The sequence below is a fragment of the Archocentrus centrarchus genome, chromosome 4 (genome assembly GCF_007364275.1).
Source record: "Archocentrus centrarchus isolate MPI-CPG fArcCen1 chromosome 4, fArcCen1, whole genome shotgun sequence".
NCBI lineage: Eukaryota > Metazoa > Chordata > Actinopteri > Cichliformes > Cichlidae > Archocentrus > Archocentrus centrarchus.
Genome location: NC_044349.1, coordinates 5,128,486 through 5,140,923, shown reverse-complemented (window position 1 = coordinate 5,140,923; position 12,438 = coordinate 5,128,486). Strand labels below are relative to the sequence as shown.

General features: G+C 42.4%; 2 protein-coding genes across 4 annotated transcripts; one reads left to right on the top strand and one right to left on the bottom strand.

Annotated features, from left to right (window-relative positions):
• Positions 1-504: 504 nt before the first annotated feature.
• On the bottom strand, positions 505-5,586 carry LOC115778577 (GDP-L-fucose synthase). Of its 2 annotated transcripts, none has more exons than XM_030726675.1 (10): positions 5,448-5,586; positions 4,559-4,716; positions 4,370-4,484; positions 4,107-4,235; positions 3,962-4,035; positions 3,366-3,499; positions 3,092-3,223; positions 2,938-3,017; positions 2,143-2,242; positions 505-2,026 (listed from the first exon to the last, which is right to left on the bottom strand). In XM_030726675.1, exons 2-10 carry the CDS (start codon positions 4,714-4,716, stop codon positions 1,971-1,973), a joined length of 978 nt encoding a protein of 325 aa, XP_030582535.1. In that variant the 5' UTR covers positions 5,448-5,586; the 3' UTR covers positions 505-1,970. The 2 variants fall into 2 exon arrangements, with proteins under 2 accessions (XP_030582535.1, XP_030582536.1); XM_030726676.1 differs by lacking the exon at positions 5,448-5,586 and adding an exon at positions 5,121-5,197.
• Positions 4,649-11,327, top strand: LOC115778576 (leukocyte elastase inhibitor-like). 2 transcript variants are annotated; one of them, XM_030726674.1, is made up of 8 exons: positions 4,649-4,723; positions 6,149-6,175; positions 8,540-8,723; positions 9,596-9,733; positions 9,824-9,941; positions 10,036-10,178; positions 10,328-10,495; positions 10,662-11,327. In XM_030726674.1, the coding sequence occupies exons 3-8, from the start codon at positions 8,556-8,558 to the stop codon at positions 11,064-11,066; spliced, it is 1,140 nt and encodes a 379-aa protein (XP_030582534.1). In that variant the 5' UTR covers positions 4,649-4,723; positions 6,149-6,175; positions 8,540-8,555; the 3' UTR covers positions 11,067-11,327. The 2 variants fall into 2 exon arrangements, with proteins under 2 accessions (XP_030582534.1, XP_030582533.1); XM_030726673.1 differs by lacking the exons at positions 4,649-4,723; positions 6,149-6,175 and adding an exon at positions 7,909-8,119.
• The last annotated feature ends 1,111 nt before the right edge of the window (positions 11,328-12,438 follow it).

Here is a 12,438-nt window from a genome sequence, read left to right as displayed (position 1 = left end):
AAAATAAACCTAGCACAAAAAGTAAGGAAATTTGTGTTTGGTCGATTATTATTTGGTGTCTTTTACTGAATAGATGACTGAAATCTGAAGAAACTATTTAACAGTTGAACAAACAGGGGCCTCAGCAGCATGTGGAAGAATCAAACACAGCCACAACAGCCTGGCACCTCCTCCCCATGCTGGTCACCAGCTTGGTCGCACACTGCTGTGGGAGGGGGTCCCATTCTTCACCCAGCATTTGTTGCAAGTCAGTCAATGTGGTTGTTGATCACTGGCACAAAACTGATCCCACAAGTGCTCAGTGGGGTTGAGGTCAGGACTGCAGTTCCATCCTCTCCACTCCCAAATTCTGGAGGTAGTCTCTGATAAACCCGCTCTGTGGGGGCGAGCGTTGTCATCTTGGAGGATTGATTTCAGTCTCAGACTGAAGATGTCGTAAATCTTATACCAAGATATGGTATAAGATTTATTGCCAAGAAGTATTGTCACAAACAAAACCACAAATTTCCTTTTTGTGCTAAGTTTTATTCTGAGTAGTTCAAAACAAAAACATCCAAACCACCAGATCACATAACAATCCTCAATTATATAAACTGCATCAATAACAATTTAAACATTCAAATCCCGAACCCTTCAATAAAAAATCCAACACAATTCTGAACTTCTGAGAAAAGTTTATACCAGACATATTGCTGATTACTGAGATTATGTGTTGTGCCAGCACCTGGATTCAAGACTGAAATAACCCGTTTACCAGTTGAAATAATTAACACTCCCAAAGTGACTGAAACTTCTACATACAGGTTGTAGAGCAGACAATTACAACAGAACAGCTGGATTAAATCTGGGATGACTGGGAACTCTTGTGGTACTTCCTGCTGGAAACCTTGTGTTACTGGAAATGATCAACAACTTAAGTTAAAATGGGGGGAAAAAATACGACCAAGTAATCCAGAAAAAAAATATAGTGAGGGACAATATAAAACTCAGCAATAATAGTCAAATTCCAAAAGATTTTTCTTTAACTTAACAGGTTACAGCACAATGAATGTGTGTACTGTAAAACGAAAATATGAAGGAGGTATAAATGAATAAACCCAGCTGAAATCACCCGAAGAAGAGGGGACCTCTTCCTCAGAGCTGATGGGATGAGGATAAGGTGAGGTTACCAGGCCTCTCGGTGCAATTTTCGTTTCATTTTATTGTTTTGTTGCAGTGAAAGGAAACTCAAATTTGTCTCCTAATGCAGGCTGCTAATAATTTTCATGTGTGTATTATTCCTTACTGAGTGAGGAGGCACCGCTCAATGTAAGCAAAGAGTCCTGAAATGCTCACGTTATCTTGAGCGAACCGATTCTAATCAGAGTTTATAAAAGATGGGCTTAGTCACTGTGACGTTAGCCTGTAGTTCGTGAAGTCCTGATGTTTATGATCACTAAGACTTGAAACTAACCACTGGGCTGCACCTCATCAGGAAATTCTTTACTGAGGTGAGAGCTCACAGGAGCCTCTTTTTTGCAACTGCAGAAGTCACCCCCTACTGGCCATTAAGAAGAATGCTATTTTAAGGCACTTCTGCATTAGCTTCACTTTTTAGCCCTGGAAGCTACATCCATCTCTTCTAGAAAGTCAATGATCACAACCAGTTCTTCACACAAGAATGACACCATAGTTGAGTGGCATCATTTCAGCTTTCAAGAACTGTGAAACCAGAGTCCGGCCAAATCATCCACGAGTTAACCCAGCTAAATTGTGAACCCACGTATGGAGAAGGAGCCCGTATCCCGCAACAACATAACACACCATGGTGCTGCATGAAGAGAGGAACAACAGTAAGAATAAAACTGACAGGTTATTGACCGACACCCTTGTGTTTGTGAAACACTTTGTTTTCCCCCCCATCTCTCATCACCATCAGCTTCTCTGGTGATGGAACAAAAGAACTGGAGCCAACTCGTTTGGCAGCCTCCTCACTTCCGGGCTGTGTCATAGTTGGCAACAAACCAATCACAGGTTTCCTTTAAAGCTGCAAGTGAAAACAAGAAGAATCAGACAAGTCGGGCAACTGATGCAGTCATTTTAAATTTCTACACTGATGGCATCCAAACGACTGTGCGTCCACACACGCAAATGTTACGCCACCTTGTTTGAAGGGGGTGAATGTGAAGTCTGGCAGGTAGCGGTGCAGCTTTGCATTGCTGGCCGTCTTTTTGAACTGGCCGTCTGCTTTACTGGTGTCATACTGAGTACCACAGGTAAAGGAAACCACAAGACAATACGTGGCAATGTGAACAAACTGTCAAGTTTCCTTACAAAGGGGTCGTAGTCTTGATCCCAGTTTTTCTCATTTGGGAAGAACAGTTTCAAATAACAGTTGATTACCCAGCCTGTGCAGAATGAAACATCTACATTTCTCTGAAAACTACTTTTCAAACGCATTCTTAACTTGTTAACTGGCAGCACCAAAATCACCTGAAAAAACTACATAACTCCCTCTGGTTATTATTTGCTCTGGAAAACCCATTTCGTAGCCTCTTAACTGGCCACGTCCCATCCGCAGGACTATGAAGTGCGTTTTATATGGCAGGCTAGACCCTCCCATTTGATTGACACCTATTCGGACAATCATGTCAAAAAATGGGTTTCACAGAGCCAATAATAACCAGAGGGCATCATGTAGCTTTGTCAGGTAATTTGGTGCAGCCAGTTACACGATGGGCCAAAACAGGTGTCAATCAAAATGGGAGGGTCTAGCCTGCCATATAAAACGAACTACAGATGTCCCCCGGACTGGACATGGACAGTTAAGAGGCTACACAAATTAAAAAAAAAAAAAAAAAAAAAAAAACACTTCTTAAAATGTCAGCAGGCTTTAACAACATGTAGTGAGTCTTTAAAATCCACTGTAAGAAACAACTTGCATGACTGAAAGGATACCACAACTTCTCCTTTAAAGCCCAACGCCTCAACAACTGCTTCTGATGCTTCTTTGATGGACACTTCATCTTCTTCACCAACTGGAACCAACAGATACAACATTATAAGAACATTTCTCTATGAACTGCCATCATCATGCTGTATGAGGACCCACCAGAGAGAATGATTGGCTCAACCTCTGGATACTCCCTCAGGACCCAGAGGAAGAGACGAGCCAGGTCCAAAGAGTAGATGAACTGCCTTCTGGGCGTGCCAGAGCCCCAGACCACCAAAGGCTTCCCCTCCTCTGAACGAGACAACGTGCAGATGAATTCACGGGTCCAGCAACACCACCCGAAACTCACAAAAACTTAAACAGAAATGCTGCCATGATAAAGTCTCATAATAGGACACTTTTTGGACGCACCCACATTAAAATCATGACTTACTTTGAGCGAGGTACGCTTTATGTATGAGGCCTGGCAGCACATGACCATCCTCGATGCTAAAGTTGTCATGAGGGCCAAACACATTAGTGGGAATCACAGCTGTATAGCAACGTCCATGCTGCTGGAAATACGCCCTGTGACGCACACAGAAATGAGGAAAAATGTCATAAGACTGAAAATTGTTATTGAGTTTCCCGAGACATCATACAAAGGGGAGATGTGGCACTCAGAGAATACTTAATAGAAATTATGGGAGACTTCTGAAACACTAAATATGGCAGATGTCCTTCTCTTGGTACTAAACTGCCAATCAAAATACACCTTTCTACTGGATTAATTTTTCTTGGCTTACTATCTGTAATATTAATTACGGATACAATATAATGGTGTGAAACCCTCAGTTATTTGGCTGCCAAGCTGCAGGACTCGCTTCTAGAAGGTCTTTGAAACCAGTGATATAGATGACATCTGACATAATAAGACTGCTCCATCATGGCACAATTGAATGATGATTATTTTGGTCAGACAAGATCGTAATTATTTAACTCAATCTAAACTTCGATTGTGCAATCACGCAGCCCTACGACCTAACATACCTGTTGTGGACATCGATCATCCTTTTTGCATAGGCGTAGCCAAAGTTGGACTCATGAGGTGGACCGTTATGGATCTGTCACAAAGGAAAGTGGATGTAAGTTGCTCTTTTACAAATGTGCTGATACACAAAAAGCAGATATTTACCATGGTCTCGTCAATAGGATAGGTTGTTTTATCGGGAAAGATGCAGGTGGACAGGCAGGAAACAACCTTGACCGTGCCCACTTCGTGCGCTGCCTGGAGCACATTGTCGTTGATGTAGAGGTTTTTCCTCTGGAGGTGGAAAGGAAATGAAGTAACGTCAACATCTCAAATCTGAATTCTGGATAGTCTACTTTAACCACATTTCCAATAAATGTTCCGCGTTTATCAGCAGCAGCGACAGCAGATGAACAACTCTCACATACCCAGAAGTCCAGGTTGTACTTCATGTTCTTGAAAAGCCCTCCAACCATAGCAGCCAGGTGGATGACGTGCGTGGGCCGATGTTTCTCAAATACTGCCCTCGTCTGGTCCATATTCCTGAGAGGCCACCAGCAGGTTATTAGTATCAAAACGTGTGATAGCATTTTATCTAGAAGAGGAGTGGCTCTTACATGAGGTCAGCATCTTTGGAGGACAGAAATATCCATTCCTCCCCCTTCTTGGCTCCTCCTTCTTCTTTCACCACATGCTGGATGGCCCCGCCCACCAAGCCGGATCCTCCGGTCACCAGCACCCTCATGGGGGCGGCGGGATCGTCCTTATCGTTCATCTAAATGGTGACAAAAATTTACCAGAGGACTCTGATTAACCCACAAGTCACAAACAAACTGTTTTTTTATGCTAACCAGTTTATGTATTTTCATACAGTTTCCTGCTTGTCTGAGGTGACCGGACGGTGCAGAACAGTGCTGGGAGTGTTGTTGCTTTGCCACGTTGCGACACCTCGGAAGTTGGGAATGACGGCACTCACAAGTTTGCGCGTTTCGGTAGTAAAGTTGGAAAAACGGGATTTGTTTTTAGCAAGGGAGAACCATTCAGATCAAACTAGCATAGCAACAGCTCTGCAGCACATTCGCGGACAGAGCCTGATCCAGGTTCAGCTTATTTAGCGAGCCACAGATACACGACTGTGGCAGCACAGATTAATCGTTTTACAGTTTTACTGCTGCTTACGTCCACTGCCGCTATCGTGGGGGTGGTGCTGCTCCGACTTTCCACGTGGTGAAATCCAAGATAAGGACGCGTTCCGGGGGGAAAAAAAATCCACCTGGAAACTTTAAGTCTCTCTTATTCTGACACGCACTATGTATGCTAGTCATACGAGCTAACCGTATTAGCTCAAGTGTATGTTAGGCAGCCGGAATCGCTGTCACTGTCATTTCTTGACACTCGGAAGAATAAAAACTACGTCGCCAGTTTGCGTTTCTTCCTACGAGCGACGCACCAGTGAAGGAAACAATCATTAATTCCAAATTACACAAATAAGGCAGCAGTTTTTACCTGTTTGCGAGCTGAAAACACACAAGCCGGTGTCTTCTCTCTATCGCTTGATTTTATTCGCAGTTGGCAAAGTTTGAAAGTGTATTACCGCCATCTACCGGACTGGAGTGTGGCTCACACGCTGCACAGAGAATACCAAATTCTCTCTGTTAAGCCTGCTCTTTTGAAAAATGCCAGTAATTGGCCATATATTTATTAGTGATGTGTCGTTCTGTGTCGAGGCTTCATAGCGTGTAATAATGTGTGCGCATAGTAATAAATTTATTACCCCAGCATAATCTGTGCCCTGTTAAAGGGTATTTTCTGAAGCAGGTGAAATCGTTTCAAACAAAAGAAAACGCCTGAAGCTCAGCACTGTGGCAAAGCTGTTATTTCTAAATAAAAACGAATAAGTAAAATGTTCCTAGTGAGCACATTTACCAACCAAGTAACACAATCACATTCACACCACAACTCTCTCCCGAATTTATTTCCCAACATTGTATCATAAAGACAGGCACCATATTAGTTAGCTCAGGATTTATTTATTGTCATCACAAAAATCTTCAGTGACTTCTCACAGTCAGTCTGATGTTACACCACAGTCCTATATGCTCTGTGGAAATGAGGTAGTCCTGTGGATTTTCTCCCACCTTTTTGTGTATGTTTTTGGACTTTTGTCTTTGCTTTGATTTTCTGACACGCTGACTTTCTGCGAGTAGAGCGTGCTTCAGTTGCAGAGGAATCAGGTAATGCACGTGAGCGCGCACACACACACACACAAACACAGAGACACACAACACACCGTGCAGATTTCACTTATCCATGGACTTATAAAATACAAGACTTCTGTTACAGGCTTATATTTTCCATTCATCCCTCCATTTTCTTCCGCTTATCCATCGCGGAGGCAGCAGGGGGGGGGGGTGAGGGAGGGAGACCCTACTTAGACTTTTTAATTTTTATTTTTCTTGTTATGATCTGTTATATTGTAACTACACCACACACTTGCAGAACAGTGACCTGTTATTTTACTACTAGCAACTTAAGCTAACCTGAGTATTTAAAAGCCTCCTCTTGATACACTGACATAACTTACCGACTATCTTTAAACCACTTTGAAAAGCTTTTTTTTCATCCCAACATTTTTATCCTTCTCCCTCTTCCGTGTTCTGTTCTGTGCCCCGGACGTATAAGGAAAGGGAAAAACAAAAATATATATACATTTCCTGATGAAAACACATGTATAATGAATATATATATATATATATATATATATATATATATATATATATATATATATATATATATATATATATATATATATATATATATTTTTTTTTTTTTTTTTTTTAATTGTGTCAGTTTTGGGTTTATTTTTCTCCAGCAGAGATGAAATGTACCAAAACCTCGCCCAACGTGATCACGTGTTTTCATGCCCACTTCAGAGTTTCGAAACATCTGCGCATTAGTGATGGGAATTCCGGCTCTTTTCGGAGAGCCGGCCCTTTAGGCTCGGCTCCCAAAGAATAGCTGGCTCTTTTGGCTCCCAAATGGCTCCTTAGATTTTAATTTAAAAAAAAAAAGTGTAAAATGAATTACTAATGTAAAAACATACATTAGGCCTATATCAAACATTTCTTTATATACTCAACATATAATAGAGTCCAAATACAAATTATAAAACAAAAGATTGGAAATTAGAAAAAACAAGGGCCTTTGAGGAGTTGATCCTGTTTTTTCTGCCCTGTTTTGTTCTTCTAATTACACTGAGGGATGAACAATTCGTATACAGTATACTTTTGTAGGTTGTTTGTGCAGCCTGCTCGATATTAAATTTTAAATTTGCAGTCTACACTCTGTCTATCAGAATAATCCTTTAACGCCAGGCGATCGCTGCTGAACCGCGGGTTTCCTGATCTTACAAGCCAGCTGATTAAGACCTAGCCTCTCACTGCAGAGTCAGCTGGTCAAAGGAACTTGATCAGCTGGCTTTTCACCATAACTCCACGACCATTCGTGCTATCAAAAAAATTCAAACAGTTCCTGAAAGCTCAGAAATTACACTTCACAGTCACGTAGTGGTATTACGGTATTTGTGACCGGAAGTCCGCAAACGCCGGCACTTCTGAAGTACGCTGTGTCTCATTCGACATGTTTGGAGGTATAAGGTTAAAATGTGTCCAGTCTTTGCTACGCTTTCCGTCACTCATTTTAAACACCGTTCTCGCGTGTAGCCTCTATGTCCCGCGCAACTTCCTCTGGCTCTTTCCTCTCTCCGAGCCATTTTGCAGGAGCCCCTCGCTCTCTGGTGTTTGTTTACTCACTGAGCAATGTGTCCGTGGACCCTCCCCTCCCGCTCAGTGTAGACGGTCATATGCTACCATTCATCTTAACCAATCACGTGCAGCTTCCACAAAAAAAAAAAAAAAAAAAAAAAAAAACGAACGAAAAGAAACGGCTCACTATGGGGAGCCGGCTCCCGTCGTTCACTTCAAAGAGCCGGATCGTTCGCGACCGACCCATCACTACTGCGCATCGGAAGCGTCAGTCCGATACCTCAGCACCACAGTGCTGTGCTCTGTGTAAATAAGGAAGTCCTCTGGATTTTATCCCACTTTTTTCTCTGCTTTGATTTTCTCACACGCTGACTTTGTGCGAGTAGCGCGTGCTTTCAGTCGCAGAGGAATCAGGTAATGTAGAAATAACTCGTGTTCTTCAAATAAATGTGCAGCTGATTGTACCACTGATATCGAGACAACTTGCCTTGAAATGCGTTGATTTTAATGTCAGTCTTCTAGCTGTGACTTTTGGACAGTCCACAGTCAGCTGAACTGAGCTGTGATAGTAGAGTGTGTGTTTGAAAGACTCGCATAGATGAGCAGGCAGCATGAGTCTCGTTTAGGCTGCTAACCCCTTGTGAAAAAGGGAACAGCCGAAGGTAGCTTCTAGTCTAGAGCCTTATCTTCCGTGGGTGGATCAGCTCCGGCGGCCGCCTCAGTGGCGCAAAGTATCTTTTTAAAAACGTGACTTGATGCTTTAATGTGAGGAGTCTTGATCTGTTTTCAGCATGGAATTAAATCCCAGTTTAAAAGCTTGTTTGCATGTTGCAGGAAAACACCATCAGCCATGTCCTCCGTCAGCAGCTCAAACACAGTTTTTGCCTTGGAGCTGTTCCGCACTCTGAGCCAAGCAAACCCTGCTGGGAACATCTTTGTCTCTCCTCTGAGCATCAGCTCAGCCCTGGCCATGGTCTACCTGGGAGCCAAAGGAGACACCGCTGCTCAGATGGCAAAGGTCAGCACGCTGCCACTTAACTTTAAAACAACAATATAGAGACATGGAAAAAGTTTTCACATGTCTCTGTGGAAAACCAAATACACCTCATGAGTCAGTATCTTGTAAAAGAACTTTAAGCATCAATAACTGAAGTAAACATTTACTGTATGATTGTATCAGTCTCTCACATATTTGTGGAGGAATTTTGACCCATTTTTTCCCAAGCACAGCATTTCAGTCAGGTTGAGGTCTGGACTTTGATTGAGCCATTGCAGCACCTCGATTCTTTTCTTTGTCAGTCATTCAAATGTAGATGTGCTGCTGTGTTTGGATCATTGTGCTGTTGCATGACCCAGTTTTGGCCAAGCCTCACCCCTCCACCGCCGTATTACTCAGAAAATAGAAAATTACTTGTTACTTTTCTTAAAAGTAGTGCTGTATTGGTTATATAAGATGACCTCAAATGCATTGTCATAATGATCAGTTACTTGGGCTACAGTCCCACACGCCAACACAAGTCCCTATCTGAATGAGGACGCGCAGGCGATCTTTTTGTTAGTGCTTATGTATAAACATAAAGCCGACAACACAAAGCAAAGTTTAAAACCAGCCCCAGGAGACTTTAAAGCAGTTGCCCCAGTGGTTCAATCTTAGAAACTAAAACAGGTAGAAGTGGAAGTACAAGCTCAACGTCTCATCACCGCTTTTCTTACCTGTTAAAGATCAGGCTCTGGCTGAGCAGGGACAGGCTTTTCCTTACAAAGCCGAGAGACTACTAGAGACACAATAAACTTGTTCAGTTTCTGCCTTTGGACCATAAATTGTTACATTAGGACAATTTAGGCTCAGTGTCACATCCTTACAGTCTTGTTTTTCCTGATCCCACACAGGTCCTCTCATTCAGCTCAGGTGAAGGCGTCCATGCAGACCTGCAGAAACTGAACGCTGACATCAACTCACCATCTGCATCATACATCCTGAAACTAGCCAACCGTCTTTATGGAGAAAACACTGCCCGCTTCCTCCCAGTGAGTCTTCACATTGCTCATCAATTATTCTATTCATAAAGTTCCTCCTTACAAAGACGGGATTAATAAGTGGATATCTGCTCTCTGCAGACTTTCCTTGAAGCCACACAGAAGTACTACCAGGCAGACCTGAAGGCTGTGGACTTCATCGGAGCTCCAGAGGCGTGCAGAGCAGAGATCAACAGCTGGGTGGAGCAGCAGACAGAAAGTGAGAATATGAATCTCCCACAGCAGGAAATCATTTGATAACATCCTCAGTGGATTCCACTTAAATGTTGGTTTCTTTCTGTATTTTCTGTCAGATAAGATAAAAGAGCTTCTGAAGCCAGGAACAGTCAGCTCAGAGACCAAACTGGCTCTGGTCAATGCCATCTACTTCAAGGGAAACTGGAAGAGTCCCTTTGATAAGGCAGACACCAAAGAGATGCCCTTCAAAGTCAAACAGGTAAAAACTGAACTGAAGTTTACATGAAGTTTGAATACAGGAAACGGCTTAAAAGTTTTAAGATGAGCGTCCTCAGAAGCTGCATACAGACTTTCTGACCTTGGGTGGATTTACTAACATGATCTGATCACCTTGATTTTCTTTATCAGAATAAGACTGTACCAGTCCAGATGATGTACCAGAAGAAGAAGCTGCCCTACAACCACATTCGTGACCACGGCCTGCAGATCCTGCAGCTGTCGTATGTGAATAAGGAGCTCAGCATGTTCATTCTGCTGCCTGACGAGTCCTCAGACGGCTCAGACGCTCTGCTGAAGGTACACAAGCTAGTAATAAGTATCTCCACATTTTCTGGTTCACTTTAGTTTATTTAGTAAAATTTTTATCACTTTAGAAGCTCACAAACAGCTCTTGATGTCATGCATAAGATGAACTGAAACATGAACATAAGAAATATGGCAAAATATTTTAATTTGGTTGCAGCTGGAGAATGAGCTAACACAGGAGAGGCTGGACGAATGGACCAACAACATGGGCTTCAAGCCAGACGTTTTCCTTCACCTGCCAAAGTTCAAGCTGGAGGAAGACTATGAGCTGAAGGAGCCTCTGATTAAACTGGGCATGAAGGACGTGTTCTGTGGAGGAAGAGCTGACCTGTCTGGCATGAGCGGTGAAGAGAGACTCTTCCTGTCTACGGTGGCCCACAAGGCCTTTGTGGAGGTGAACGAGGAGGGCACAGAAGCTGCTGCAGCCACGGGCATCGTCTTTGTACCACTTTGTTATATACCACCAGTACACTTCACAGCAGATCACCCCTTCCTCTTCTTCATCAGGCACAATCAGACCAAGTCCATCCTGTTCTTTGGCAGATTCTCATCTCCTCAGTAAACAGAAGCAGCAGAAGACGATGATTCAAATAAAATATCTTTGAAACAATATAAATGAAACCTTTATGAATAATTGTGATGTTTTGTTAATTCAAGAATTTCATTTTTCGGGCTTGGTGCTCCAGCTATTCAATTAATCATTAATAAAGTCTTTTATAGATTATTTTATATGTGATTAAATTGTAATTAAGTTTTGTTTTGTTTTTTATTAATGCTGCGATGGGTGGCTGAACAATAAACGTAGAACTTAAGGCCCTTTAAACAGTCCAGTCTTTGTTTTATTTTGTAGTACAGGATTGTATTACTTGCGGATCGTCCTCAGCACAGATTGTCTGGTCACACCTTCTGAGCTGCACACAGTTCTTTATTCAAAGAAACAGTTTATTTGAAACTAACTATAGACTTTCCAGTTCAGTATCCATGCTGTGGGTATCTGCAAATAACAATCCCGTACCAAGTTTACATTTAACAAGCTGGAATCTTCACTGAGAGGAAAAGACTGGGAACAATGGTGGATTCTGGAGTCTTCCAAGTATTCACATGTCACACCGTTACTGATCCAGCTGCACTGGCTCCCCATTAAATTCAGTCCAGTTTCAGATTCTGGTCCTTACTTATAGAGCTCTTCATGGACAAGCACCAACGTACATCAGTGAACTTTTACCTCCATACCAGGTCTCTGAGGTCATGCGATCAGGGCCTTCTTGGCCATACATCATACAAGGCTGAAAACTAAAGGAGACAGAGCTTTTGCTACAGTAGCTCCCCGACTCTGGAACTCTCTCCGTTTCTGCTTGAGAGCTGTGGATTCGGTGGTGTCTTTTTAAAAACAGACTTGCATTTGTTTAGGATTTTTTTTTCCCTCTTTTGTTCTACTGTGGTGAAGCACTTTGTGATTTGTGTCTTGAGAGGTGCTATATAAATAAAATTTTTACTTTTACTTCTATAGAACGTTTTCCAGTTATCTTTAATTAAACTCTAGCCAGCAGTTGAAGGATAATATTATAAGCCTCATAGAATAATTGCTTAAGTCATATTTTGGCCAAATTGAGAAATCTGCCTAATTCTACACTAACACTGTAGATTGACCTGCATTACATTGAGTTTCACCTACTAACATATTGCTTTGAATTGCTCCCTGAACATGTGCTTTAAGAGCGAGATGATTTTTGGAACATCCCACCCACTTCTACTTAATCGTCATGACGCTCACGATTTGATTGTTGCTTCCCTGCAGCGGTGGTCCTCAGCCCAACTGCACTTTGGATCTATCCGAGGGTTGTCAGTGGAAAAGCAGCTCCAGCTGTCTTCATGGTCTTTTCTGGCCCTCTTATGTGGGCTGTTGAAAGCATTTTTAGTGCTATTGGTCTGAC